The sequence below is a fragment of the Lichenostomus cassidix genome, chromosome 3 (assembly GCF_008360975.1).
Source record: "Lichenostomus cassidix isolate B80296 chromosome 3, HeHo_3.0, whole genome shotgun sequence".
Taxonomy (NCBI): Eukaryota; Metazoa; Chordata; class Aves; order Passeriformes; family Meliphagidae; genus Lichenostomus; species Lichenostomus cassidix.
In genome coordinates this window covers 42,611,628-42,639,565 of record NC_139483.1, presented here as the reverse complement: position 1 = coordinate 42,639,565, position 27,938 = coordinate 42,611,628, and the positions used below count along the sequence as shown (strand labels likewise).

The window sequence follows — 27,938 nt, the reverse complement described above, 5'->3', positions numbered from 1 at the left end:
TGTACAGCTAGGTTTAGTAGTAGGTTTTCACACTGGAGACTTCAGTGGTATATTCTAACATGGCAGCATTCAATGATAACATTCATTAAGGGTATAAAATGAATGCTGGAAGTCAACAGACTCCTAATTGCTGTCGCATGAGCTGTTTTGCATAAATGGCTGAAGATGACATGTAATTAAAGCTGTGCAGAAAAAAGCTGAAAGCAATGAATTCATTTGTTTAAACAGCAAACAAGCAAAAAATGAGGGCCCATTTTGTAGGTGGTGATTTTTAGTTTCTTCACTTTGAAACCTAGATAAAAAACATGAAGTATTTATCCATCTGCCTAGTTAAATGTGGTGGTTACTTAACACTACACAATTTAAACTGTTTAGTAAACACATTAATAAATATTCACTAAACATTTACCATTTACTAAATATTTATTAAACAATCAAAAATGTTTAGCAAACCAGTTTAAATTAGAATTTGCTTGGCTTGCCAGCAAGAAATTTAAAACCTAAAGTTAGTGATTAATTTAGCTCTATATTCTAACAGGAACCAGTCTTCTTCTTAGTACTGGCCAAAAATTCTTACTGCTTTTCAAAAGCCTAAGAACCCCCATGTTTCCTCTCTATTGGAATTGTCTTGAAAAAGAAGCTTCTGAAAGGCTTTTTCTTTAAGTATTCACCTGGTATCTTCGCAGCTGCTCAGTATTCAGCACCTGTACTGCTCTGCCCTGCCTGGGGTGGCCAGATTGTGCTCATAGTCAGTTGCAAGACCACCCAAAGAATTAAAACCCACAGGAGCCAATGAGCTCCTTTTAAAAAGAGAAGCATCTCCTGCAGTATCTGGGACACAGATGTGTGATTAGGTCTCTGAAATACCTAAAGAGATTGTTTCTGGGGACAGCACTTCTCAGTTACTGATCACTATGTACAGGAGGAAATAGCTTCAGAAGTTTTTGTGTGAGCTGTCATGTGGACAAGTCAGTAATATCCCTGGTTGATGTATCCCACACGTAGGTTTAGCTTGCAGCAGATAACTGCAACTGACTTTTAAAACAGCAATGCTACAGTACTATTCAATATCTGCAATGCAATTCATCACCATTGCTTTCTTTCACCTGCAAGTGTGCCTATGTTTTCTTAGGTTTTCTTGGCAGCATAACAATTACTCATGTAAGTACTGCCAATGAAGAGTTGAACAGCATTGATGAAAAAATTAATCAGGCCTCAGACACCATAAGCCTATCTAAAGAAAAAAAAAAAAGAAAGAAGCGACATAAAGGACATATTTTTATTAATCTTTTAAGCTTCAGTGTTGACCTAGAGATTGGGTGTTGTAGAAGGGCTGTTGACCTATAGATTGACCCTGGGGAGAGAAACTTGTACAGCTGCACCAAACAAGGCATCTAGAGGTTACTCGATGTTTTCACCGGAAAAGCAAGATTCTCACATAATCATTTGACCTGAGAATTCATGAGAAACAGCAACATGAATGACACCAGCAAGTCCTGCATTAGTTATAGAGGTATTACATTCAGTATTTATGCATTGGAAAGCAAGCAATCAGTTTGAATTAATTGCTTACAGTTGCCCTGAAAATGGCTTTCCCCAGAGAAAATGAGAGTCTTCAACTTATGCCTTTGAACTTCTGGAGTATATAACCTCAAAAAGTAAGTTAAATTCTCCCTCAGATGCATATACATGAAAATGGTATTTGCACAAATTTCTCTTGATTCATATTCTCACTGGATTTGCTTTTAGCAACTGTGAAATTTCAGCATTCAGTGGCACATGAAAAGAAAATCATAAGGAGGAACACTGGGGATCAGTTGGAAACACTGGTCTTTAACTGTATAACTGATACTCTAATATTTATAAGGGTACAGTGCTCATACATTTAATTAGCTAAAGCCAACACTAAACTATTACCTTGAAAGGCTATCAAAGTCTATAACTGGGAACAGTATGCCCAGAGCTGTTAGGAGCACCCCATCCCCGGAAATGTTCAAAGGCCAGCTTGGATGAGGATTTGAGGTTGCTGGACCAGTGAACGTGTCCCTGCCTATGGCAGGGGGGTTGAAACTAGATTATTTTTAAAGTCCCTTCTTGCCCAAATCATTCTATGACATAATTCTGTGATTTGCCTACTCAGACAATTATGCTTTCTGAGCAATGCTCAGGCTAATCAGCCAATGTGTTCCAATATGTTACTTATATTGGTGATAGCACTTAAATTCCACATTCAGGTCAAGACCTAATGTGCTACACACTGAATGAGTACTATATTGAAATTCTGAGCATTCAAATTATATGGTTTATCTTGTTATTGCTGAAATAACTATGAAGAAACATTAAATATATGAAAACTAATATTTAAAGTAGCAGGGAGGTGCAAAGCCAGAGAACTTCACTTAGTAGACACAATCTTTCCCTTTCACCTGAACATCATGTCTCTTAAAAGTTAACACTGGGACAATCTGGAATTATTCACAAGGTCAAAGTCACAGAGAAATGTATGTTCACAAGCCACAATTCACAGACATCAGTCAATTCCTAGTAAACATTCTCTCCTAGAAATGAGAAGAGTAAAAACGACATATTATTCTCTCAATTTTCCTTCTGCAGGTAGAGAATGTAAGTGAATAAAAGAGGGAGGCCAAGGCCCATATAATCCTGATTTGTCCATAACAAGTCGGTATTTATGAACACATGCTAAGGATACATGAAAGTCCTTGCTTTAAAAGGAGGACCCTAATCTTAAACAACCAGCAGAAGCAGGTGATCTGTAGGAAGAAGACTGCAAAATAGGGATAGCTAGCTCAAGCCCACGTGAATGTATTTAAACTACTAATCACATAATGACACACTGTGATATTGAATCACCACAAAATAGACCTAGTTAGGGAAAAAATGAATGTTTGGCAACGGTAATAGCTGTGCACATTTGCTGTGGAAACAAGCACCCTGCTGATTGCTACAATCATCAGAATAGACACATCTTCTGTAATTACCAGAAGGACAGTCCAAGAGTTTCGTGACACCTGCACTTCTCAAGTGCAGAAAAGCTCCTAGGGAACCATACTTGTAAAATATTTAGAAAATTAATTCCTGCTGACAATGGTGTGAAATGGAAACTTAAAATATGGCTATTCACCTCCAAACTTGCCTCTGCTCTTCAACTGAAGTCACAGGCTTCCAGAGGCAGAAATCATGACAATTCACTTAACCTTCATGGAAGAAAACAGCAGTGCTAATGCAGCTCTAACAATACCTTGATCTCCATACAACAAGAAGACTGTCAATGGGATCTGCAAATCTTGTGGCATTGTTTTTTATTAGAGACTTTTTATTAAAGTCTTTGATCCCTACATTCTAACTAAAAGAAAAAATTAAAAGTCAACATACCTCTGATAATGAGACTTCCACCAAAATTGATCTCTGTTACTTTTGTAGCTCCATAAGACTATGATTCTACAATCAGACAGCATCTTATGTGTTTCTTCCCCTCAGCCTTTATATTTGAAAAATCAAATCAGATGCTGAAAAATATTCCCCATGGGACAAGTAAGAATATTTGATTTAGACTGAAGAACAGTTAACCACATAATTAGTTACCCTGGATATCAAAGTGGGAATTTCAGAAAAATACGAACTACTAGATTGGATCAGGACACACTCCCATTCTCTTTCTGAAGGTGGGCAGATGCTATGGAGGGAAGCACAAGAAATCCTCAAGAAGTCGTCTCCTCATAGCCTAAGGAGGGGCTAATTTGAATTCTGGATAATGAAGTTTAATATTCTCTCAAACATGTTTCTCATTTTATCACCATTCTAGATCTTGTCACTGCTATTACAATCCCTTGAAATCTTCATCTCAAGAATAAATTAGATGTTTTCTTCAATATTATTTCTTTTTCTATCAGCCTTTAATTGATGGCTTTTCAGCTTCTTTGACTGTCTACCTTTTTTCTCTCATGACAGAGTAAAAAGAAAAGCTCTCTACCTCAGTAACCTATGTCAGTGCTTTCCAATGCTTTTGTTTAAACCTCTTCTAGGTAAACAGCAAAGACTCTTGAGAGTCTTTACAGATTCTTTGTAATCTTTCTTCCTGCTCATCTCAGAGTCTCCTGTAATATTTTTTGAGAGCAGATAACCAATGTTAAAGTATTTCACTAAATTCTCTGAAGGCATCCTAACTCACAGGAACTACATTGCATTATTCCAGTTCCTAAAATCTGGTTTGCAAGTGCAGTCAAACAGCAGAGGTCTTCCCTGAGCTGTGTACAGTCCCAAACTCACCAGCCGATGTAATGTGAAATTTGGGAAATAATTGTAGCATTTTCAGGAAACATGAAGATTCTGTTTGTGATAACTGAGTGACATTTAATGACATTTCAGTGAGTCACCTGGCTGGGACAGGTCTCCCTAGAGTAATGTTATGAGTCTCCCTAGAGTAATGTTATGAGTCTCCCTACAGTAATGTTATGAGTCCTTTCTCTTTCTGTCCAATCCAGATCAGTTTGGGTCTTCAGCACATTTTCACTTCTTCCTCCTCTCTTTCCAACTAATTTAAAAGAATATTAAATACTGGAGTTGCCACATAACCTTGAGGCATCCTGGTATGTTTTAAATTGTAATCCAAGCAAGTTTTGGGGTCATGGCAACACTATCTCGGATTATCTCTAGTAGTTTCCCTAATGGAGTTTTGCTAAAAAAAACCCAAACCAAGCAAACAAGCAAAAGCTTTCTGAATCTCTCAAACAATTTCATACATCCATACATACAGCTATATATATAAGCAGTCTAAATAATATATGAAAAGAATACACTCCAGTGCAAAAGAAGTAGATCTGGCCCCTGGCAATTTAGTTGCAATAAAAAGAGTGTCACCAAGAGAAATAGACTAAATAAATCTAGATCAGACCAGATATGAACTTATTTTCTGGAAAACAGGTCTATTGTTAATACGCTCCAAAATTTTAATCATAGTGCATCCAAATGTCTATAAGTATGCACCCAAAAGTCTACAAGCATGAAAAACAGGATGACAGAAAGTACTCAGGTTCCAATTTGAACTTTATAAAAATCATTTGTTCACAGTACTTGAGCCAAATACATTTTCTAACTGGGAAGTCACATGGGAAGTCCATATCCCAAAATTAGACATCAGCCCAACTTGAAGTATTCAAAGAGCTTTCAAAGTGGCTGTGACAAAGTTGTCTTCCCACTTTAGATGATATACAGCTATTCAGTCAGCTATTCAGCTGATGCAGATCAACACAGCTCTGCCTCAGCCATGCCATAGAGATGGGTCTCTTCTTCTGCATGTCCTTCTACGCTCCTATTAACTCGGATTTTAAATTGGCAACAAATTCACATAACCTATTATTTTTAGACATACGTTTATGAAACTCAGACACTTTGTATATTTATTCCCCACCATTATAACTCGAGTATGTAATTTTGCTATTCAGATTGAGTGAGGAGAGAAAATGTAACTAGAATAGCAGGCTTAGGCTTGCTATTAACTTTTTCAGACGGAGTTATAAATTTCAACAAATAGGTTATAATTGAGGAGCCAGCATGACCTTTATTACTTCAGAAGGTTCAGCCACAGCAGCTCAGTGTGACTTCAGATAGACTATTAGTCACTCTGTCAGATAGAACCATTAACATCCAACTCAGTCTGGCATCTGCATATGATCTGATCCTGAAAACTGATCTGAATAAGCTTTACTCTCAAGAACAGCCTCAATCCAGGCACTGGAATTGCTCTTCTAGAAATACCACACTCCTAGTGAGTAAAGTAGCAAATATTTGATATTTCAGTCATAATTGCAGGCAAAGGAAAAAAAATAAAAAAGGCTTTCACAGAAGAAGTATTAGAATATTGATTAGTAAAGTCCTATTTGCAGACAATCAGGAGTAGCTCTTCCTCAGAGAAAAACTGAACTAGTACTGTGTGCCATGCATCGTTGTATCATTCTCTTCCATTATTAAGCACACTGCCAAATAGATAATCCCATAGTAAATATTTTAGAACATCTGCACTTAATACTTGCGGAAGTACAATATGAAAACAACCACTTTATCAGAGCCACCCTTTCCAGCAAAGCAATGATTTCTGTTACAACAGAATCCTCTTTGCAGCAAAACCCCCTGTGATGTTACAAACGACATTAAGACAACCAAAATAACGTTATGACTTCAAGAAATTGGTAAACTATTCTAGAACTTGTTAATTCATAGAATTGACATAAAGATGAAGAAAGATGGACAAGAAATAGGGCATTACACACAAGAAATACTAGTCAATATATTACAGCTACTCAAGGTAAGGCTTCCTTTGCAAGTCATGTATGTGAAGGAATACAGCTACATGACTCTTCATATCATTATCATAAGAAATTTCTTTCTCAAGTGCCTGCATACGGAAGAAACTATTCCACTCAACATAGGAAAAGACAGACCATTCTGCTCAAGTGCTGTGGAAACTTGACAGACTCCTAAAACAACGGAAAGACACACTGATACCGTGTTACTTGTGGACATGGTACGTGCACGAACGTGCTGGGGCTTTTACACTGCTGTCAACTCACGGAAAGCACCGTCGCTAAGTGTGCCTGCAACGTGGAGACAAATATTTGACCTATTTTCTTAGCAGAATTTAGCTGTCATCGTTCTTAGCACCACGCTCCCGTGAACCAGCCACTGCCAAAGGACTAAGGCAACACGGGCACGGAATTCTTCGGCGAGAGTGAGAGCACTTCCTTGCGCGGAGCGAGGTTTTTTGCAGCGGTAAAGCGATCGGTCCCTCGAACCCACATCCCCCAGCTGGTTCCGGGCCGCCCCCGCTCGGCCCCGTCCCGGCAGCCCCCCCCGCCCGTCCGTCCGTGCCGGGGGACTCACGTTTGTAGCTGGCGGCCCAGGGCTGGTAGCCGTAGTAGCCGGTGATGCGGAGGATGCGCTCCTCGATGGAGGTGAGCCCCACGGACGCGCTGGTGAGGTCTTCTACGGAGCGGGACCACTTCAGGTCCTCTTTAATGGCCTCGTCCACCACCAGGTACTTGAGCTGCCGCAGCTGCGGGCTGATGTCGGACAGCCGCCGGGGGCTGACATCGGGGGAGCGCCGCATGCCGCTGCGGGTCGGGAGAGGGGCGTCAGCCGGGGGCCGCGCTGCCGGCGCCACCGCTCTCCGCCGGCCCCGGGCGAAGTTGGCGGCGGGCGGCGGGACCCTCGCCGGTAGGGGAGCCCGCCCCGGCCCGCAGCGCCCACAACTTTCCTCGCCGCCCTCCACCGGAGCGACCCCCGGGAGCGAGCGGCGCCGCCGGCCAGGGTGAGGCGAGGCGAGGTGAGGTGGGGCGGTGTGCGATGTCCCTGTCCCCCCGGCCCGCCCGCCCGGCCCCGCGGCGGTACTCACAGCGTGGCGGCTTTGCCCCGCGCGGAGCCGTTGGGGAACTCCCGGATCCCCATGGGGAGCAGCAGCGATGGCTGGGGGGCGCCCAGGCTTCCCGGCGGGGCGAGCCGGCGGCTCTCACCGGCCGGGTAAGAGGCGGAAAGGAAGGAGAAGAGGGAGCGGGGAAGGCGGCGCCCCCGTGGCAGAGGGTCCCCGGGCTGGCGCTAGCCCCGGCGGGAGAGGCAGGCAGGGAGAGAGGCAGGTAGGGATGGAGAGAGGGAGGGAGACGGGCGGGCCAGCGCTGCCGCCTACGAGCCGCTGCCGCCTGCGGAGCGCGGAGCGCCGGCGGCGGGGGCCGGGCAGGGCAGGGCGCGCTCCGCGCTCCGCGCCCCCCACCCCGCGCGCTCCCACCGGCCGCCGGCAGGGGGCGCGCTCGGGCCCGCCGCCGCCTGAGGAGACCTTCGGGCGGGGCGGGGCGGGGCGGGGCGGGGCGGGGCGGGCCGGGCCGGGCCTCAGCTTCTCGGGACAGCCTCACGTTCCCTGGACAGCGTCACCTCCCCGGGGACAGCCTCACCTCCCCGGGACAGCCGCACCTCCCCGGGGACAGCCTCACCTCCCGGGGACAGCCTCAGCTCCCCAGGACAGCCTCACACCCTGGGCGCTCCCGCCCGGCCGAGCGGAGAGCCCTGTGCCACCTGTGTTCGGTGGGGACAAGCTCGAAACAGCGCGGGAGGGCGCGTCAGCCCCAGCAGGGCCGGCCCTCGAGTGCTCTGGTCAGACCCCATCTGACCAGGGCGCTCACCTGGTGACCCCCTAAGGCCGCCGAGGCAGCACCGCAGCCACACAGACCTCTATCAACTCTCCTGTGTTTTTATAATGTTTTTTTAACACGCTGCCTAACTTAAGTGGCAGACATGCAGTTAAGCTTAAATAAACGTGTGAACATAGATGTTACCTTACATACAAAGAATTTTTTAATAAACAAGGTTAAAATCTGGTAATAGTTTCTTAGGCAAAATTTGATCATCTAGCAGTAGATAGTTGAAGTCAAGAAGTGTTTTGTATATGTGTTTCCATATGTGTTTAGGGGGAGAAAAATCAAATCCAAGGAGAAAAGGTTGTTACCTTTCACCACTGCACTATCTCAGTTTACCTGGAACATTAAATCACCAAGCTATCAAATGTGGAAGTGAGCTGGATCAGCTAAATGCAACCTTTCACTGTTACTGAAGGGAGTATTACAGCATCACTGCACCATTGTCAGAAAGGGAAAGTAAAAAAAATCTCAAACAGATGAAAGTCAAGCTAATTATCATCTTAAATACGTATGTACTGAATAATGCACTAACTTTATTTTATTTCCTATCCAACCCTTGTTGAGTTTGTTTATTTCCTATCCTTGTTTCCTATCCTTGTTTATTTCCTATCCAACCCTTGACAACCATTGGAGTCTGTGAATGGGAAAAATGTTTGCTGCTGAGGCAGCCAGTTCCAAAATCCACTACAGAGGAACAGCAGTGGTCCAACAGTGCAAACAGAGAGTAATTGTGCAGGTGTTTGATGCTGCCCACCAGCAATGACAGAGCTCCTTGCAGGGTACAAAAATCAATGCAGGAGGATGATGAGGGGATAAAACCACAACACGCACTAAATCTAAAGATACAGATCACTGTCTTGATTTGTCTCTTTAGGGCATTTAGGGCAGGAATGGTGAAAACAGGCATGAATGGGATTAATTATTTCAGTCAGGCCTCCAAAAGTCAGCAATAGACCAGCATTGTTCGGTATGCAAAGTCCATGCTCTCTCTGGCTTTAAGTGATGGACAAAGATAGCATTTATTTTGAGAATTCCCTGTAATACTGCATGTATCTAATGTAAAATTCTTCCATAATTATAGGTCCAGAAATAAAACATAGTCTCAGAGCCAGCAAAGGTTCCAATAATGAAGCAAGCTGAACATTGTTGACCAGCCAACAGTGACTGACACCTGCTGAGCCCACACCTGCCTCTTGGCATGGGCTGGTGCAAGCTAGCACAGGTTTGTTCAGCCCTGCTAGAAATTTTTTCTCCATCACCAATGTATTTATCTGCCCATCTTCTGCAGCCCCAGAGAGTAGCTGAGGAAGTCAGAGACCCTATTACATACATTAATGGCACTTTAATGTGCCAGAACCATCTTATTCTCCTATCTAATAAAAATGTTTCTGCTGTTTTATTCTTCCCCAGCTGCTGTCATTCCAGGGCTAAATGAAATGACGGATGGGTGTTTCTCCTGTCACACAGGCAAGTGACTTTGGACAGCTTGGGTGGCAGCGCTGACAAACTTGAAGTGAGCATGCACCTTGCAAGAGAGAAAAAAATGCATGGGAGTGAACATCTTAGAGTTCACAGAAACAGTTAATCAATATGACATTTCTAAATTGTAGTAAGACACAACAGCAACATCTACCTACCAGTACCTCTTAGGATCTTATCAAAGATGTTTCTTCTTTAAAAATAGCAGTTGCTGGAGACATGCAAGTAAAAATTCTCATGTATATTATTTCCATTATGTTTAAGCATTGTAGCTAAAAATGAAACATAACAATGTGGCACTGGAAATTAAAGCATAAAGTATGGGATTCCACATGATTTGGAATTTGTAGATTTATAGTGCTATTTAAGATTTTGAATACAAGAAGAAAATATTGTATTATACTAGCAATTCTACAAAGTGTAAGATAAAAAGAAAAATTTTCTAAGCAGTGTATACCTACTTAAGGAATAATGGACCTAATGGTATGCAACACCAAGCTGGAGGCACTATAAACAGCTTTTCTGAACTTTTTACTAGTGAGAGTTTATTACTTTAATAATACACCTGCAATCATTCGAACACATACAAGAGTTAGGAAACTGTATTTTTAAAAAATGCAGAGCTCTATAGCAAGGGAACAATAAGTTATTATCCTAGAGTGTGGTGCCTTATTCTGTCCTGTTAGATACTCCTTTATACGATTTTCCAGACAACATGAAATTATATGCTTGACTGATATTCAGCTCTTAAAAGGCACAGCCATTAAGATATATTAGCATTATGTTGTCTACAGTGTGATGCCATGTCAAAGGAAAATATAATTTAAACTCTATTTATTTTCACCTCCCATCAATACTAGCTTGCCAGAAGATTCTCTGAGATGGAAGTTTACATTTATCAAAATGCTACTCATTTCATGAGAAAGGTAAGCACATTTTTGTATTTCTCCCAACCCTCACCTCAAAATAAGAGTTTTACATTTAAAAGATGCTGTGATATACTAGACTAAGGTAGCAACAATATTTCATTGGGCAACAAAATAATCACCACTGCATGAACAATGGCATGAAGTCTCCAGTTCATAAAAAGCAGCCCTAGGACCCGAGTCTTTAGACGATAACTCAGCTCCCTCCTTAAGCAAAGAGAGACTTAAGCAAATGGCCTTCTAACCAAATATTCTGTAGTTGATGCATATTCCTGCTTCCTAGTATTTTTATATTTAGCCCTGAAGGCATAGGCCTAAACCATTAATCAGATGTTCCCACCCCAAGGGTTTTTGGGTGTTGGACAGAAATACAATATACATGATAAAAGTCCTATATAACAAATGGAAATGCTGTATGGCAAAACTATTCATTTTCTCTAGCTGGGGTCAGATTTGACATCCACATGAATATAATGCCACTGCATATCCCAAATGACTCCAGCTTTATTGCTGGGACTAATTGCAGCATGTTCAGATTGGAGTGCAATTTTGAGCATAATTCATTTCACATACAAAATATTTCAAATCAGCAACAAAGAAAGTATAAACTTTCTAGTACATCCTAGATATTTGCTTGCATTTACGTTTTTACGTATTTAATACCACCTTAAAATGGTTTAAATAAACCCAGAGAACCAAGAAATAAACCCAGAGAACCAAGAGCAACTGATACAGCAGGCAGAGAATGGCCAAATGCAAGACTGGATAAGAAGCAAAAATCAGCCTGACCACCTCCAACAGAATCATCCCTAATCTCTCAAGTAGAAAAACCAACACTGTGCTTGAGAGAGCAGTCAGATGAATTTAAGACAAGTGGCAGCACATTTTTCAAGTGAGCTCTCACCTTGCTCTGATTCCCCTGCAATGCATGGCAAAACCAAATAACCATCAGAAATTTTGTCGTGACACCTTACTGAAAGCAACTGGAAAGCTCTGGAAATCATTATGTAGCTGCCTGTTGTAGTCATGAAGGGACATACAGAGTTAGTGTCCCAGTTCCTGGAGATGTATGCTGCTTTATAGAAAGCTGATTTTAATCTGCTACTTTGAAGTGGTTGAATATAAACTGTTCACTTTCTGTCTTTGACAGACACAGTGGAAAATAGAAGTCCTTTATATTTGGAATGGAAAATAGATCTATTTTTTGTTTTGATATCCATTGTTAGATGAGAAGTGGAGAAAAAAATTGGGACAACTTTTTGTGTCTTAGTGGCATACAAGCCCTGCCAGTGCCTCTCTTCCCAGTTCAAATCAAAAACCAAAATGCAGAGAGCAGAAAAATAATAACATTTCTTTCCTCCAGGAAAATCCCCCAAAAGGACTGTAGGAGGTATTATGAGAGAATACATAACAGCAGACCTCTTCAATATCCCATATTTTGAGAAATGTCAGGTTTCTTTGAGGTTTCAATCTCAAAGTCCATTGGTGTGCTATATAGCCTTGATACCCCTTCATGTTCTGCCATTTCAAGTTGTTTGTACTAGAAATAATGGGCTACAAAAACAAGGTTAAGGAAAGGCTAGGTACTGGTTTTGCACGTTTTCTGTATTTATCTGCACATGACTCCTAGTTCGTCCTTGTCCCATGAGTTTGCAGAGAGGCGAGCCAAACAGCCAGGGAATGAGGTAGAGGAGAAAAGATACAGGAAAGGGAATTAAAGATTCCAGAAAGAACATGAGAGAAAAATTTTATTGGATTTGTGCTCAGGGAATGCACAAACCCAAAAAAAGCAGTTGTTTTAGTGAATTAGAGCACAATATTCATGTTACGTTTTAAGTTGCTTATCTGAAAGTTGTGCTAGCCCCAAGCAAAACCTGGTAATTCTCACTCTTTCAGATAAACTTATGGGTTGTTTTCTAGTTTTGAAGGTGTTTTTAAAGTTGACTTTTTTCATGAAAAAAATGTGTCACTAGCCTTGGACTGCACAGATTTCTCAGCAGGAGATATTTCTGAAGAGAGAGGAACACTTGGAAATGGATTTGACAGGCAATTTTTACTGTATAAAATTAATGGCAGCTGTTTGAAGCTGCACATGTGTCTCAAACATTAAAAAACCCACAGCTGAATTTTTGATCTGGAAGCATAGAAAATCAAAAAAGCATTACGCTTTTGCAATATGGTTCCAAAGTGTGGGGCAAAGCCACTTACTTCCATGTATGCATTTTAAGTCCTATTTGTAAGTTAACCATACTTATATTTCCAGATCTGGAATTAATTTTGGAAGCTACTTTACCTATTCTGTTACACCAACTCAAACCTAACTTCTCCCCGTAATATGAAAAAAGGTGTCCTTCCTTCACTTTTTGTCACGTACAGTGGATAGATTTCATCATGTCATGGATAAAGGCTTTATCTCACTACACCATTTTTCTGGATGTTTTTTGAAATCAAAAGACTTCATAAGAAAAAGAAAATCTGTTATTAGTATAAATTGTTAGTGAGAGCAACAGTAAGAACTGGGGGCAGACAGTTTGCTATGCTGGTCCCTCCTGCAGCTTGCAACACCCCTAAACACTGTATACCCACAAAGAGGCAGATATTAGCACTGCTGTGAGCCTCCAGGCTGCACTGCTTCTTAGTGGAAAATGATATAGCATTAAAAAATGAGTTCTTTCATCTTGTATTTCCTTAGTAGATTCTTTTATTGTGGTGATAAATTTGGAACAATGAGATTATTTGATTAAACTTTTTCAGTCACTGCTGAATGGACTACCCTGCTTGTAGAATTAATAAAAAGGCCAAGACATCTCATTAACATGCTTGGTATTGAGCTGGATTGGCAGCGACACAGTTTAATCCTGCCAAAGGCCATTTGCTGAGGAAAGTCAGAGAGCTTTTAAATCATATTCTTAAAGGTTGAGTCAGGAGAAGATGACCTTGCAAAAGCTGTAGTCCTGAACTGCCCAGATGTCCCTCCAGCCCATTCATGCTAGAGCTTCTTACTGCACAGAACAATATGTTAAATAGTATGTTTTCTCCATATGCAATTCAATGCATTAGGCTTTATTTTTCTGTGCATGCTGATTGGAAAGCTAAATACAAAAGCTGAGGTTTGAAAAAGCCTAAAATATGCTAATGTCCTCTAGCAGGTTTTTTGTTTTTCTTCTTCTTCTTTCTCTCTTTTTTGGTACCTGGAAGTATGCTAGCATCACTTGATGTCTAAAGGTAAACTTGCATTTACAATAATTGATACAGACTCCACTACCCCACTATTGTCTCACAGTCTGTACAGGCAAATATAGCTCAAAAAGACACAGACAGAGTGGATGACAAGCATGTGCACATAATCATGCCAATCAAAACATCACAAAGATCAAGGTTAATGACATCATTGTTGTTTAAAATTGTTAATCTGTGGCACAGTAACTATAGAAAATTTTATTGTCAAATAAATTGCATTGTAATTCTAATACACAACAGCCTATAATGCAGATCTCAACCTTCTGTTTTGGAAACACTGTTTATTTACTTAAACATGTAAAGTGAATGTCCCAGGTAGTTAAAACTTTCTTTACAACTGGTCACCTAGATGTAAATAGGTTTTTTGTATGTAGACACAAGCAGCTGCATTTCTTAAAAGAAGCATGCTAGTTTCAAGTCATTTAAATTTAAGGCAAAGCTACCCTCTAAGCTCAATTCATCTGCTTCATGCTGGTGAAACTTCACCAGCTTAGTGGAGTTGCTGCCAATGTCTAGTCTCTGAATTCACAGGCAGGATCTCATTTTGAAGAATGACATGGTATTTGTGATCAATCACTTTATCGTATTTTCAAAAGAAATGTGGCTGCAAGAAAATTTTATTGCAAGTGTCTTAACTTCTGTTTTTTCTTAAGTTAAGCACATAAAAACATCTTAAAAGTTCACAGAACCTTGTGTTCCTTGGTAATGTTTCTTCTAAAGTGGATTTTTATATTCCTTTTTCTAGGCTACCTTTATTGGTTTTGAGATAAAGGTTTTCCTTTGCTGGCCCATGCAAAATTCCTATTCAAGTAATTCAGGGAAATGTGAGAAAACTGAAAGACAAATTGAGCCATATTAATAACATGATATACATGAGGATGGCAAACTAAAACCATACACTTAGGTAAGGAAGGGATCACATAATGTTTATGTATCTTCATTAGAAAAGGAACACTCATCTAGTATATCTTACAAGACAAATATTATCCTTGAAAGAGTAATCCTGAGACAAAAATGACAAGTTTTCCTAGGATATAGAACTCCATGGCATTTCAGGAAATGACAGTGCTGTGTGAGACTGAGGACCTGTAAGAATGTATCTCTCCCACAGTCTTCTTCAGGTTGCTGTGAGTTTTTCAATTGAATATTTGGCTATAGAGATAAGTAAAAATGTTTGCCTTGATATTCTTGCATTAGAATCTGTAGTAAATAGAGAAAACAAACCTCCCTAATTGGATATTTTAATGTCTGCCAGAAATATAAATTTTAGTTGTATGGGATAGCTAAAAAAGATAAATAAATAGAATAATTAGTTTTTCTTTTTCTCCTGCAGTTGAGATTTCACACATTAAAAAGTTGAAAACCAGCAACTTTTTATGTTTTACAGTGCAATAAAGTTGTAATTGGCACTCTTTTTATCTCGCATGGGATTTTTATATTGCCTTGAATACATTTTTATAAACACTAAAAAGGAAATAAAATAGCCCCTATAAAACACAGCCATTGTAACTGCCTGAACAGTGAGCTACAGATAGTGTTTTGCAATCCTCCAGTACTCACACACATTTATAACAAGGGTTTTAACCCTCAGCTACTACTAAAATTAATATATTGTAACCTTAACTATATTTCTTTACTAAAACAAAACAAATCCTCATCACAAACAGGTTTTAGCCCGCCTTTTGACATCAATTAGGGAAAAGATTATATTTATTCCTTTTGTTGTCATATATAAAAGAGCCTTTTTTGTGGCTTCTCCTCCCACCTGCTGAATTGTCAGTTACTATGATACCATTCAAGGCAAAAGCCACCCACACCATGCACTTATTAAGGTAGCCGTGCTGTTCCATGCCTCAAGTTCACTTTGGCTGCATTAGTCCACAAAATATGACCTTGTCCTTGCAGAGCCAAGTCAGGTTCCCTTCCCTCCCTCCTCCAGTAGTCGTGGATGTTCTCTGCTTTACCTAGTAAAATACTCCCCAATATTGTACACAAGCAGAGATATTGTAGTGTACAGAAGCCATTTTTTAAAAGCCTAATTTTAATGGCAAATTAAAAAGAAAACCAGAAATATTCAGCTCTTCTCATGATTTTGAAGAGATGTACAATAAACATGTAAGTTACCAACAGCAGTTTTTCTGTCATTGTAATAACCCATGAACTAGCAAACTAGGTGGGCTCGGGTGTATCTCTCACTAAGGATTAAATATTTCTCTTTTTCCTGTGAGCAGTAGTTTTGCAGCACGTGCTAATATTATTTTAGTATTGAAGTATTTTGTGACAATAGCCCAAGTAAACCCAAAATATCTGTGAATTAACTAATGAGAAGTTTCCATTGTTTGAAACAAGATCTCTAAATTATCTGATGAAAAATATTTGGGCTTATTTAACAGCTTTGCTAGTTAATGAATCCAACTGCTGACTTTATTAGACCATTTTACAATTAGGAAAATAGACCTTGCAAAACAGAAAACAGAAACAAGAACATCTGAAAAGAAAACACGCAAAAATCCCAGCTGCCTCACAGTTCTTTCAGAGTGCACTTATGCTCCAGAGAGGGAATCTTCATGGTATTAAGAGAATCTGTATCTATTGTGACAGCAAACCACCAGATTGTATTCAAAGGTCTGTGAAAAAAGCCACACAGGCTCCCTATGAGGCAGACTAGGGATGGAAGCTATTTTTCATGATTTTCATCAGCAACATGAACAAAGGTTCAGTATTTAGGAGACACTTACTGCTTTACAAATGGAGTAAAAGGGAGAATTGTTTTCACTTTCTCACCTATTTTATTGTCATGGGAAATAGAACTGCTCAGAGTAACATTTGTTTTCCTTGAGTGAGCAGATCAAGTTATAAACAGACTGGACGCATCAAGAAGGTGCCCTCTTTACACCCTCACTGGGCTGCACTTTTAAGTTGGGCATTAAGGTGAAGTCTGCTATGAATCCTTTACAAGCATTTGTGATGAGAAAGAGACAATACCTTAATTTTCCTGTTTACCTGGGACAGGAGAAGGGGCTTACATCTCAGCAAAAAACATATGGTTTAGGTACTGAGCAAAACTTGTTGGTAACTGTCCACCCCAAAACAATAAAGTGCTTTGCTTAGGCATGTTTGCTGCAGCCTCCATCAGCATTATGGAAGTTGCTAGACACACACGTCAAAGCATGAATTTCTTCTTGTCCATCTCTTCTCCACAGCAGAGACATCAATCTCCATTCTCACTGGCAGCAGCTATTTCATGTGCCAGGCCGAAATCACACTAGTAAAAACACAGACTCAATATTAGATTTCAAGGGAAGTGTTGCTGCTATTATACCATTTAATGTTCTGTATTGTGTTAGTCAATAGCTACCTCTTTATTTGCAGCCTCCTTCCTTTTTCCATTTTATTACATTTTAGTTGTCAAACAAGATTGAAAGGAAATAAATCCTGGAGCTTGTGTAATAATTTGTTTTCCCTTTTCTGAATGCCCACTCCCTGGTTAAGAATGAATGCTTTTTCCAACCCCCTCCGGAGTTATCATTTCATCTGATGAAATTTAGTTACTCTTGATTCTCGTGCTTTACCCATGGATGCTCATCAGCTCTATGGCCTGTGATCCAGCTCAGAACTGCAGAGAATATTATCTGTGTCATGCCTTTCAGAAATGCAGTTTTTAGCACTAACTTTTGAAAAGGCTCTTTGGTGACATTTTGTAAAGATACAAATGAAGCACAAAAGAGATTTCCATGCAGCCTGCAATGCAGGGGGATGTTAGGGGGTGCCCTGCTTGCCTGCATCCATGGCTCCAGTTTCACTACATGGAATCACAGAATATACTGAGTTGGAAAGGACACACAAGGATCGTCAAAGTTCCACTCCTGGTCCTGCATAGCAGAATCCCCAAGAATCACACCATGTGCCTGAGAGCATTGTCCCAAGGCTTCTTGAACTCAGGCAGGCACATGAGTGGGGCAGTCATCAAAATGACAAAACAGAAGCCAAATCACAAGGAAAAAGTAAACAATACCAAGAGAAGAAACAGAACCTCCACCCACTACTCAGAAGCAGAAAAAGGAAATTTGGGGATGAAAAAATTGTGAACATCCTTAAGAACTCAGATTAATATGGAATCTAAATCACTGAGCATCATACAAGAAGACCCATAGTTGTCCACCAGTGGTCACAATTATCAGCATGCCGTTTTATCCTGAAGTTCAGCCTTCCCTCTCGTGCCTTGTTCTTGAATAGGCAGGATGGCTGCAGAACACCCACTTATCACCTGAAGTCCATCTTACTGCAGGGGTTTGCATCTCATGCCACCTGTCTTGTGATATTGCTCGACACAGACCAACAAGACAAGCAAATACACAGTGGAAAGGTCAGTGAGAGACCAACTAATCTGATTTACAGAAAGTGCCTGTGATATAAAGGAGAGAAGACTTCTCATATGGCTGAGGATAAAAAGGTAACCATTGTTCACCTATCAATTATATGTTTTACTTGAGTTTAAAAAATTTACACCCCTACTTCATTTCTGTACCTTTCCTAAGCACCTGTTGATTTTATTTGGTTTAAGTTTCTTACTTACATCACTTAAATTGTTGCCAGTGTTACCAAAAAGGCATGAAGAGCTGAAGGGATGATATGAAAATATCTCCTGAGAGCTGTGCAATTCTGTAATATGAAACTGCCCACGTGTGTGCCATCTTATACACATTCTTACCCTCTGCTAGTGTCTTCCCAATAAAGTATGTGTGTCTGCACACACACTTTTAACTCCAGACCACAGCACTGGTTCTCCAAGCTGCTGTACCAGCTGTGGGCCCCACTGGAGGCTGCTCACATGGGGCATTTTTGCCATCTTCTGCAGGAACATGGTCAGGCCCTAAATAAACAATGCATCTAGCTGTAGAGGTGTACCAAGGGATTTATCTACCCTCCCTTCCTCTATGTGGGATCAAACTCAAGCATAAATTTTTCAATGGAGGGACAGTTTTGTAGTCTCTGTCCTCTTTGATCATCCAGGTTTTAAAAAAACAACCCATTGGTTCTGTTCCTTTTGAAGTTGTACGCAGCAGGATCATTAGCAGTAGATGAGCAGACAGATGCAGTGCTCAGCGTTAGGTTCCTACGGTCACCATAACAACATTAAGTAGGGATGCTGAGCTATAACATCACTTAAAATGAGACTGACAAGTGCTGCAGAGTTGTGGGCAGGTGACAGCTTTTGTTTGGAGGCTGTTCTCTCAAGAGTGAGCCAGGAACCTAGAGGAGGAACAAACAAGAGGCGAGGGCACTCTGTGCTTGACAGAACAACTGGAAACTTTCAGCTCTCCTTGTCTCTTGGGAAGAGATGCAGTTTTGCAGGCCTTGGTAATTAATTGTGCAGCTTCTAGTTCTGGCTGGTCTGCAATTTTGGCTCTAATTTTCAACCTAGAAAAGGTTCCGTAAATGATTGCCTTCTTTCCTCTCTTCCCTCTGCCACCCCAACTCTATGGACCATGATTAGATGCAAGTGTAATGAGCGCAATTCAGAATTTGAGAGTCATTTAAACATAAGCACTTGTGTTAGATCTTCCTTTTCTAAACATATTATTGATGGAAAGTGGTGGTTGAAAATTCATATAAGAAACTTTTCCTTTTTCTCTAGAAACTAGATGTTTAAACTGTGTTTAATTAATTTCTAGGCAATTACAAATGCTATCAACATGAATTAACAGTCTTAGCTTATCTGCAACAAGATAACATCTTGTGGCACTCAAAGTCATAAATCCATTTCAGAGGTAGCTCCTTGATTGTGAAGTGCAATAATCCTTCATATTGGCTGCTTAGTTATAGAGTGTCAAGGACCTGGTTAAAACTGCAAAACAATTGTTAGCAATATGTATTTTAAGTTGAACTGAAGTGACTCCTAAATTTCTATCCCATTTGAACATAAACAGTAGGATATCCCTGAGGTGCGACACTGGATGCTTCATGGCAGAAGGTGGTAGGAATTGGCAGCATCCTGCATGTCACTGGTTCTTCTGTGATAGTGTCTAGCCAAGAATTACTTCTACCAAAATAGCATTTCTCAGTGCTGTAGGTAGCTTCAAATTTATCTTTTAGATTATGACAGTAGAGCATAATATAGAGATTTAATTAGTATCACCAAGACTTCATGTTTGACATTGAAATGAAAGCCCAGTTCCTCGTTCTGACATCTAACTCATGACACCCAGTAAGTGATAGAAAAGCTTCAAACATGCTCTTTTTACAGGAGCTGACATAATCCTGTACACTTCACTACAGGGTCACCTGGTGTGACTTGTCCAGACCAAAACCCCACCCAAAAATCCTTAAGTAACGGTCTAGTCAGGTGAGCTCACCTAATATCAAAGACTTGGAGATAAGAGTATTTTGACATTCAAACAATAGCACAAGAGTTTGCTGTCAGGAAGAACAGGGGGAAGTAGAAGAGGACCTTAATTTAGGACTTGCTTGCCATAGCATTGGCACTGTTATGCCAAGTTTCTGTAAAGCATTATTTGTGGTGACAACAGGCACAGGCATCAAAAGGGAATTCCGGTGGAATGAGTTTTGGTGCTATATAGCATCAAGACTCTAGGTTGTCTCAATATACATAAGTGAAAAATGGCATTTCTTAGAGTTTGGAGAGGTTTATATCAGAGAAGCTTACAGCCTCCAGGTGGTGCAAAAGCAAGGCTTTGAATGGCTGAATTTTTTGCAAAGCTCCATGCAGAAGGTTCTGTTGCTGCCACATTTTGCCACACTCAATTACTAGCACTTCTTGTCCATACAATGGAATATATTCATTTGTTTAAGATGTAATAATATTAGCTTGATAAAACATACCTACAAGATTCAGTGTTAGAATGAAAATGAGTAATACCACACTGACACAAACCTCTCCATTCCACCAGGTACTTGTTAGAATGCTTGTTAGAATAATACTAGCTTTGTTTGCCATTGTTCATGCATCTGTAGTTTTCCACTGCTTTGAAGATTATAATGAGTGCATTGATTTTCTCATGTCCACACATACAAAACTGCAATATAGCTCTGCCGTGAAAAAGCCCTGCATGCTAATATCCTAGCTGGTGTGTCAAGGGGGCTGCTTATGCACTCTGATCTCTACTTCAAGCTAAAAGAAACTGAGTTTCTTCAAACTAAAAGAAACTTCTTTTTAGAGTAATTAGAAACAGAACAGAGGCTACACAGATCCAGATCAAATAACTCCAGCAATTCTAAAAGCCAGCATTCCATGCTTACGCCAAAGCAATCTACAAGCTTACTAATTGAGCAATTTTTACCTCTAATGCTATGAAAACTTGCAGGAATCATGAGCCTCAGAGCAAGAACTTTGGAATAGAATGAAAAAACAATGTACTTGTGCCTCTCAGTACACAAACTCTGATCAGAATAATCTGAAACACCAAAATGTTTTGGCCGAATGGCCTACAAAATGCAGTTGCATAACCACCATTGCCCCTCAATGAGTGGTGTATTGGTTAGTCATGGTCAGGTTGTGGTACTGGGGAGAGGCTACAGAGGTGTCTTCTCTGAGAAGATGCTAGAAGCTTCCCCTGTGTCTAATGGAGGCAATGCCAGGTGACTCCAACATGGACCTGATGCTGGCCAAGGCCATCAACAACTGTGGTAGCACCTCTGCGATAACGTAATTAGTTAAAAAGGGGAAAGTTACTGTGCAAGAACAATGACAGCTGGAGAGAGGAGTGAGAATATGGGAGAGTAACAGCCCTGCAAACACCAAGGTCAGAGAAGTAGGGGAAGGAGGTGTTTCTGATTGAGCAGGTTGGTTGGCAGGACTTGTGACCCCAGGAGGGACTCATGCTGCAGCAGTTTGTCAAGAACTGCAGCCCATGGGAAAGAGTCACACTGAAGAAGTTCACAGAGAACTGTGTTCCATGGGAGAGACCCCATGCTGGATCAGGGGAAGAATGTGAGGACACCTTCCTCTTAGGCACAGCAGAGGAAATGTGATGAAGCCTTCTGTGGCCCCCATTCCCCATCGCTCTGTGGTGCTAGAGAGGAACAGGGTAGAGAAAATTAGGAGTAAAGTTAAGCCCAGGAAGGAGGGAGGGGTGAGGGGAAGATGTATTAAGATTGCAGGTTTTTTTCTCATGATCCTCCTCTGATATGATTGGTAGTAAATTAAACTAATTTTCCCAAATCAAGTCTGCTTTGCCTCTTGCAGTAATTGGTGAGTGATTCCTCCCTGTTGTTATCTCAACCCACGAGCCCTTCATGATGGTTTTTTCTCCCCCTATCCAGCTGGGGGGGGAGTGATAGAGCAGCTGTGGCGGGCACCTGGTGTCCTGCCAGTACCAACCCACCACATTTCTTTACTTAGCCATCAACACAAAATTTTGGTATTGAAGTGTACTGAGCTACTTGAATTTTAAGAATTGTTTTGCTTGCTAGAATGTCAAGGCTGACACTGACATGCATACTCTTCATTAACAGGGAGGGAAACGCAAATTAACAGCATTTGAACTGAAGGGAAAGCAGATCAGACTTTGCAATACTTTCCAAAATACCATCCACTTGCCTCTGCTAGTGAGCATTTATCAAGATCTTATAAAAAAAATTAACAGCATTTTCATTCTCTTGCCTGCTTTGATCAGTTGTGAGGAAATTAAAAAGGCCGTCACTGTTCGGCCTTAGCACCAGAATCCTATTGAGATGAATGGTGCAATTAACACCTCTGAAAACATTTTCTTGACCATTCAAGCAGTTCAGAATATCATCTTTCTCCATGTAAGCTTTTTTTATAGTTAGCATTTATAAATATCAGTAAATGTCAGAGACATTAAGTAGAAAAATTGTTCTAATTTTCAAAACTCAACCTATAGAAAATTCTTTGCCTAACAGGACCACATAATTTTTCACTGTCCTGGCCTGAACTGGAAACTTAAATATCATTAATCTGCAGGTAGAAAGATTGCATCCAAATTTTGATTTTCAAAGCACATTAGCTTAACAAATTAACCTTGTCCAGTTCTGGACTGTTTCAGTTCAGGAAAGACATAGGTGTGCTGGAGTGTACCCTGAGAAGGGCAGTGTAGCTGGTGAAGGGTCTGGAGCACAAGTACTATGCTTTGGGGAATAGCTGAGGGAGCTGGGGTGTTTAGCGTAGAGAAAAGGAATTCAGGGGGGAACTTTTCACTCTCTACAACTGCCTGAAAGGAGGCTGTAGCCAGGTGAGGGTTGGCCCCTAATCCCAGGCAACCAGCAATAGGACAAGAGGACATAGTCTTGTCCTAAACCTCATCTCCCTGCCCCACGGGAGGTATAGGTTGGACACAGAAAAAAATTTCTCACAGAAAGGGTGATTAGACGCTGGAATGGGCTGCCCAGGAAGGTGATAGAGTTGCCATCCCTGGAGGTGTTTAAGGAAAGACTGGATGTGGCACTGAGTGCCATGGTCTAATTTGCAAGTGGTGTTTGGTCATAGGTTGGACTTGATGATCTCAGAAGTCTTTTCCAACATAATTGTTTTTTTGATTAAAAAACCCCAAGCCAACAAACCCAGAGCTTTATTTTACCTATTCTTAGAAGCTCAATTTTAATTGTTAATTTTAATCAAAAAGTCCTGTTAGAGTCCAGTAGAATCAAACTGTATTCTAGTATGAAAGTGTTTGTTTACTCTGTATATGAAATAGAAGATCTAAAAATATGGAGAAGAATTTTGGAAGGTACTGTGACGTTGCAAGAATTAATATTTGAGTTTGTTTAGGTCTTTAGTTTTTGGAAAAGTTTGATCAGTTAGAATGTGGGGTGTTCACCTGAATCTTTCAGAGATAATGTATTTATAGATATCTAATACATCCTTTCCCAAGATAGGAGGTTCAGAAAATATAAAGTCAGCTGCTTCTTTTTGTGTGTACATCTAATACTTCCTGTTTAGGACTACTTCAGAAGATGGACTGTTGTATTCAGCAGTAGTCACTTATTTTCATTCAGAAAGGGATATAGGGAAGAGCTCAGTACTTCATCATCACAGTTTCAATTCTATCTGGAGCCCCAAGCTGGTTGAGGGTGTTGCCACCCTCTGTAAGCACTCCCAGTGCCAGATAGATAGCATTACTGGGATTTGAGGTCAGGCATATTCTCTGAAGTCATTGGGAAGATAATTTATCTCCAACTCATTCAATAGGCTTCACAAGGTTTCCAGAGTACTTTGCTATACATTATCTCTCTTCAGAAGCCAGAAAAACAAAGAACTATTAAATCAACATCAAGGAGTTGGGAAATTTCACCTACTGCTTTTCTTGAAGCACAGGAAAAGAGGGCAATCTGAGAAATTAGTGTCCACAGGAAAATAAAAGAAGGTGCATATAGAGGTTCCCTTTACTGAGATTTTTTTACAGTTCTCATAACTCCACAAGACAGATCTTTTAATTTTGCAGTTCCATAAAGTCAGCGTTAACTATTGCAGAGATCTCATTCACTTTATACTGCAGTTTGTAAGATGCAGCAATAATGCTTATTTTCCAACTAAACTGAAGACCAAACACAGCTTACCCAAGCAGACACTTTGAAATAGAATGAGGATTGGCTCAAATGGTTCCCTCAACAGTGATAATAGAAACCTAGAGCATCTGGAGTCAATGATGAGCACACAAATCTCATGCCAGAGCAAACACTATAACCAGCTTCATGTTAGTCCTCATTTTCACTCTGGATAGGAGTAAAAGTTCAAACCATCATCTGGCAATGTTAGTGAGATACACATCATTCCCTCAGTCCCACTTCTCCTCCATGAGTATCAAATCATTTCATGCAAACAAGAAACAAACCTTTCGAGTAAGCAAGAGGAGACCTGCACTCTAGTCTCCTATGCAATACAGTTTGAAACATCTGGAAGGTTTGTCTTTACTAACACAGATTGTGCAATTTCTATTTTCCCATATTAAAAATCTATACTTTTATATTCAGTATTCTGTATTACAAAGATCCATATCCTACTTCTTGTTAACACAATGAATACTTGTATTCCACTAGCAACTTGTGATAGGTCCTATGATTATGAAGAGAAATAAACAAATAGAGCATTTATATTTCTTGTTAAGATAGTTAAAAATTGTTAATATAGTCTTCCTATTAAATTAAGTAAACCATAACACAGCAGCGTACCATAACAGCAGCCTAACACAGAATGTACCTGCTAGAGATCACTGATTCAAAAGCTTTTATAGCTCAGCTATGCATTATGTATGAGATAAGTCGCTTCCCCTTCCAGCTTAATCAAGATTAACTGCTGGAATTGCAAATACTCTCTACTCTTACATTACTGAAAACAATTATACAAATATAAAGAAATTTCATATAAGAATTACATAAGTGAAAGTAGGAATCAGCAGTGATCCACATCATCCTTAGCTTCTGCAGTTCTGTAGCAGAAGTCAATTAATATTCAGTGATCATGTAAAACAAGCTCTGTAGAGTTAGAAGTGTACCTGAAGTGCATCAGCTTCTGAGGGGAAGGGGTCCCTAGAAGTACCATAATAAGGGCTACTTTAAAATGAAGACCTGGGTGTCATGGTTTTGCTAGCAATTGACAAGTGCTTCTCTACTTTCCATGAGAAGCTCCTGTCCTAGATTCATTATCAGTATTTCTTAGCATATACCTAACAGATCTTTGGCATAAAATCCCTAGCCACAGCCCAGAAGCAGATTTTTCAAGGAATAGCTCCTCTGGCAGCTCAGCCTGTCCTTCAACAGCCCTTTTCAGGCTGAAACTCCAACCTGTCTCAACCCTCACCAGAAAAACCTTATTCCATTTTTTTTCCTTCTGTCTTCCAGTCTCTGCAGTTAGATCATCACAAAAGTAACCGCAGATTACTTCAGCTGAAGCAGAATTCCTAATGAGAGTATTCAGCCACAGCTCTTCCTACTCTGAGGATCATACACTTTGGTAGTAAGCATTCATACAGATGCATTAGGTCCAGAGTGTATTCTGTGGAAACATAGAGCTAATTGTTGTTCCTTAAATTAAACTTTACTTCAGAGAGTATCACTGTTATGAAGAATCCATTATACTGCAGGTACGATACTTAGTCATTCCAAAATAAGAATGAATCTCTTACTCAGAAAGTATCAATTTGGTTTTCTTGTAGCCTGTCTATCAAATATTTCAATAAAAACCATTATATGAAACTGACATTATCATGTAATCTTGGTATCAGTACTGTATTTTGTAAACCACACTTTCAAAATTAACCAGTGTCAGAGATTCAACATGTTCATCCTCTGTGACAATTTGGAGTATTTTCTGGTGTGGGACAGGGAGGATTGTGGAGCTTGTCCTTTTCTCTCTCACTAGTATATCCTATGGCATGACTGAACCTCAGAACAGAGCATATTCCAAACCAGCTTAAATTGGTCTGTGTTTGAGTGGGCTTTACTGTGATTAGAATATATGTTATGTCCTAAAAACCATATGTTTGTGTGAGGGAGCTGAGGTACCATGGGGCACTGCCCTGCCGCTCACCGGCACTGGAGCAAGATACTCCTTCATGTTTTGAGCAAAGACACACCCTGCTTAAGTCTCTCAACTACCAGTTTCTCCCTGGATTCTCACCAGGAGTCTTTTTTGCGCTACATGGGAGAACGGGCCAAGGTCATGTTGTCTACTGTTTGCTGACAGCAAACCAAGAAAAAGGACTAGATTCCAATTTCACTGCTCTGATTTTAGGTTGTCATATAATTACAGAAGTTCATTTCCTGCCTATAAATTGAAAAGCTCATTGCAGTACATTTTTGCAAGCATAATCGCATACCCATGTAGTTCAATCCTTACTGTATTTTATACTGTGCATTTAATGAATTGCATTAGAAAATAAACTTGATGGTTGTTAGTTGTTAACACATTTAGGGAATTAAATCAAGCTTAAAACCACTGCTGAAGTATTTGATGCAAACATCACAGGCCAATCGTAATACAAATCTCTACTATGTACCCTGTTCTGCAGTTCCTTATTGCTTCTTTGGGTAGGAGAGGGAGCAGTACCAATTTACCTCTACTGACCACACCTTCTGACAGAGTTGTGCGCCTCTGATACATAATGTTCTGCATGCACCTTATCAAATGTGTGGCAGGGGAAGTAGGTGGTTGGGGAGGCAGAAAAAAGCTTCTTCTCCATGGAATCTGTTGGGCATAGTTCCAAGGATGGCTTTGTCTTCATTTTGCCCAGAAGATCAGGGACTGACTGAGGTACTCCGTGCAACCAAACCCTCGTCTGCAGGCATTCTGGGTCTATGGACTGTGCAACTTAAGGCCATGAAATTCTAACCACCTCTAGTCTAAATTTCAAAAACCAAACATGCTGCCTGTGGTCTGAGAAGCTATTAAAAAAAAACCCAAAAAAACAACCCTTAGTAGCAAAACATTTTAACAGAAGTAAAATATATACTCATGCAAGAATATATATTCCTTGATACCTGATTATATGCAGTTGCCTCCCTCAAATCTTGTGAGACCAATTCTTTTATTCACCCTGTTTCAAAATCCCACTTCATTCCTTCCTGCTGTGCAAAGGAAGTGTAACTACTTCAAGAGGGGCCTGAACCTCTGCATCTTAACACAGTCCAGTCAAGTGGAGCTTAGCTCTTCCCTTTCCAGTTCCCTCACAGTTCTTGGCCTATTGTCTTCTCTCGTTCTATGAAAATTTATAGGCATGTTCTCCACTGGCAAACATATCTCTTTTTTATCTCTGGTATGACTGACTTAAAATGGTAGAGTCCAAACAAACTTAGCATGAGTAGTTGGCAGCCTTCAAGCAAGCCCATGGGAAGATACTTTGCATAACTCTATTCACACAATGCCCATGAAATATTAGGTGGAAAGTGTAGGGAATAAGGAACAGGTCAATTATCTTGATACAATTTGCTTCTTCATCATGAAAACCAATTATGTCTTGTTCCTAGATCTGTGCAATTATTTGTAACCTGGACCATTATTAGAGCTTTATGAAAGACAAAAGAAAAAAGCAAACCATAATGCTTTACGCAGCATAAACCATGACACTACAGATGAGTTTAAGTCTCAGGGATCTATGCAAACACCTTCTACAAATTT

The 27,938-nt window shown here is 40.3% G+C and overlaps 1 protein-coding gene and 1 long non-coding RNA gene across 4 annotated transcripts in view; one reads left to right on the top strand and one right to left on the bottom strand.

Annotated features, from left to right (window-relative positions):
* Nucleotides 1-8,079, bottom strand: part of SLC35F3 (solute carrier family 35 member F3) — a 166,345-nt gene extending 158,266 nt beyond the window's left edge. The window contains exons 1-2 of one of the 2 annotated variants that reach the window (XM_085055494.1): nt 7,998-8,079; nt 6,898-7,127 (exon numbers count right to left, since the gene is read on the bottom strand). In XM_085055494.1, coding sequence (XP_084911620.1) covers nt 6,898-7,123 — 226 coding nt within the window. In that variant the 5' untranslated portion in view covers nt 7,124-7,127; nt 7,998-8,079. Of the gene's footprint in view, nt 1-6,897; nt 7,128-7,408; nt 7,774-7,997 lie in introns of those variants that run through there. The other variant, XM_085055493.1, reaches the window with a different exon arrangement.
* The window catches only part of LOC146439573 (uncharacterized), a 43,315-nt gene continuing 22,292 nt past the window's right edge, over nt 6,916-27,938 (top strand). Inside the window, exons 1-4 of one of the 2 annotated variants that reach the window (XR_014850839.1) lie at nt 7,999-8,370; nt 8,416-8,709; nt 9,612-9,668; nt 10,541-10,606. This is a non-coding gene — a long non-coding RNA (uncharacterized LOC146439573). Of the gene's footprint in view, nt 7,052-7,998; nt 8,371-8,415; nt 8,710-9,611; nt 9,669-10,540; nt 10,607-27,938 lie in introns of those variants that run through there. The other variant, XR_014850838.1, reaches the window with a different exon arrangement.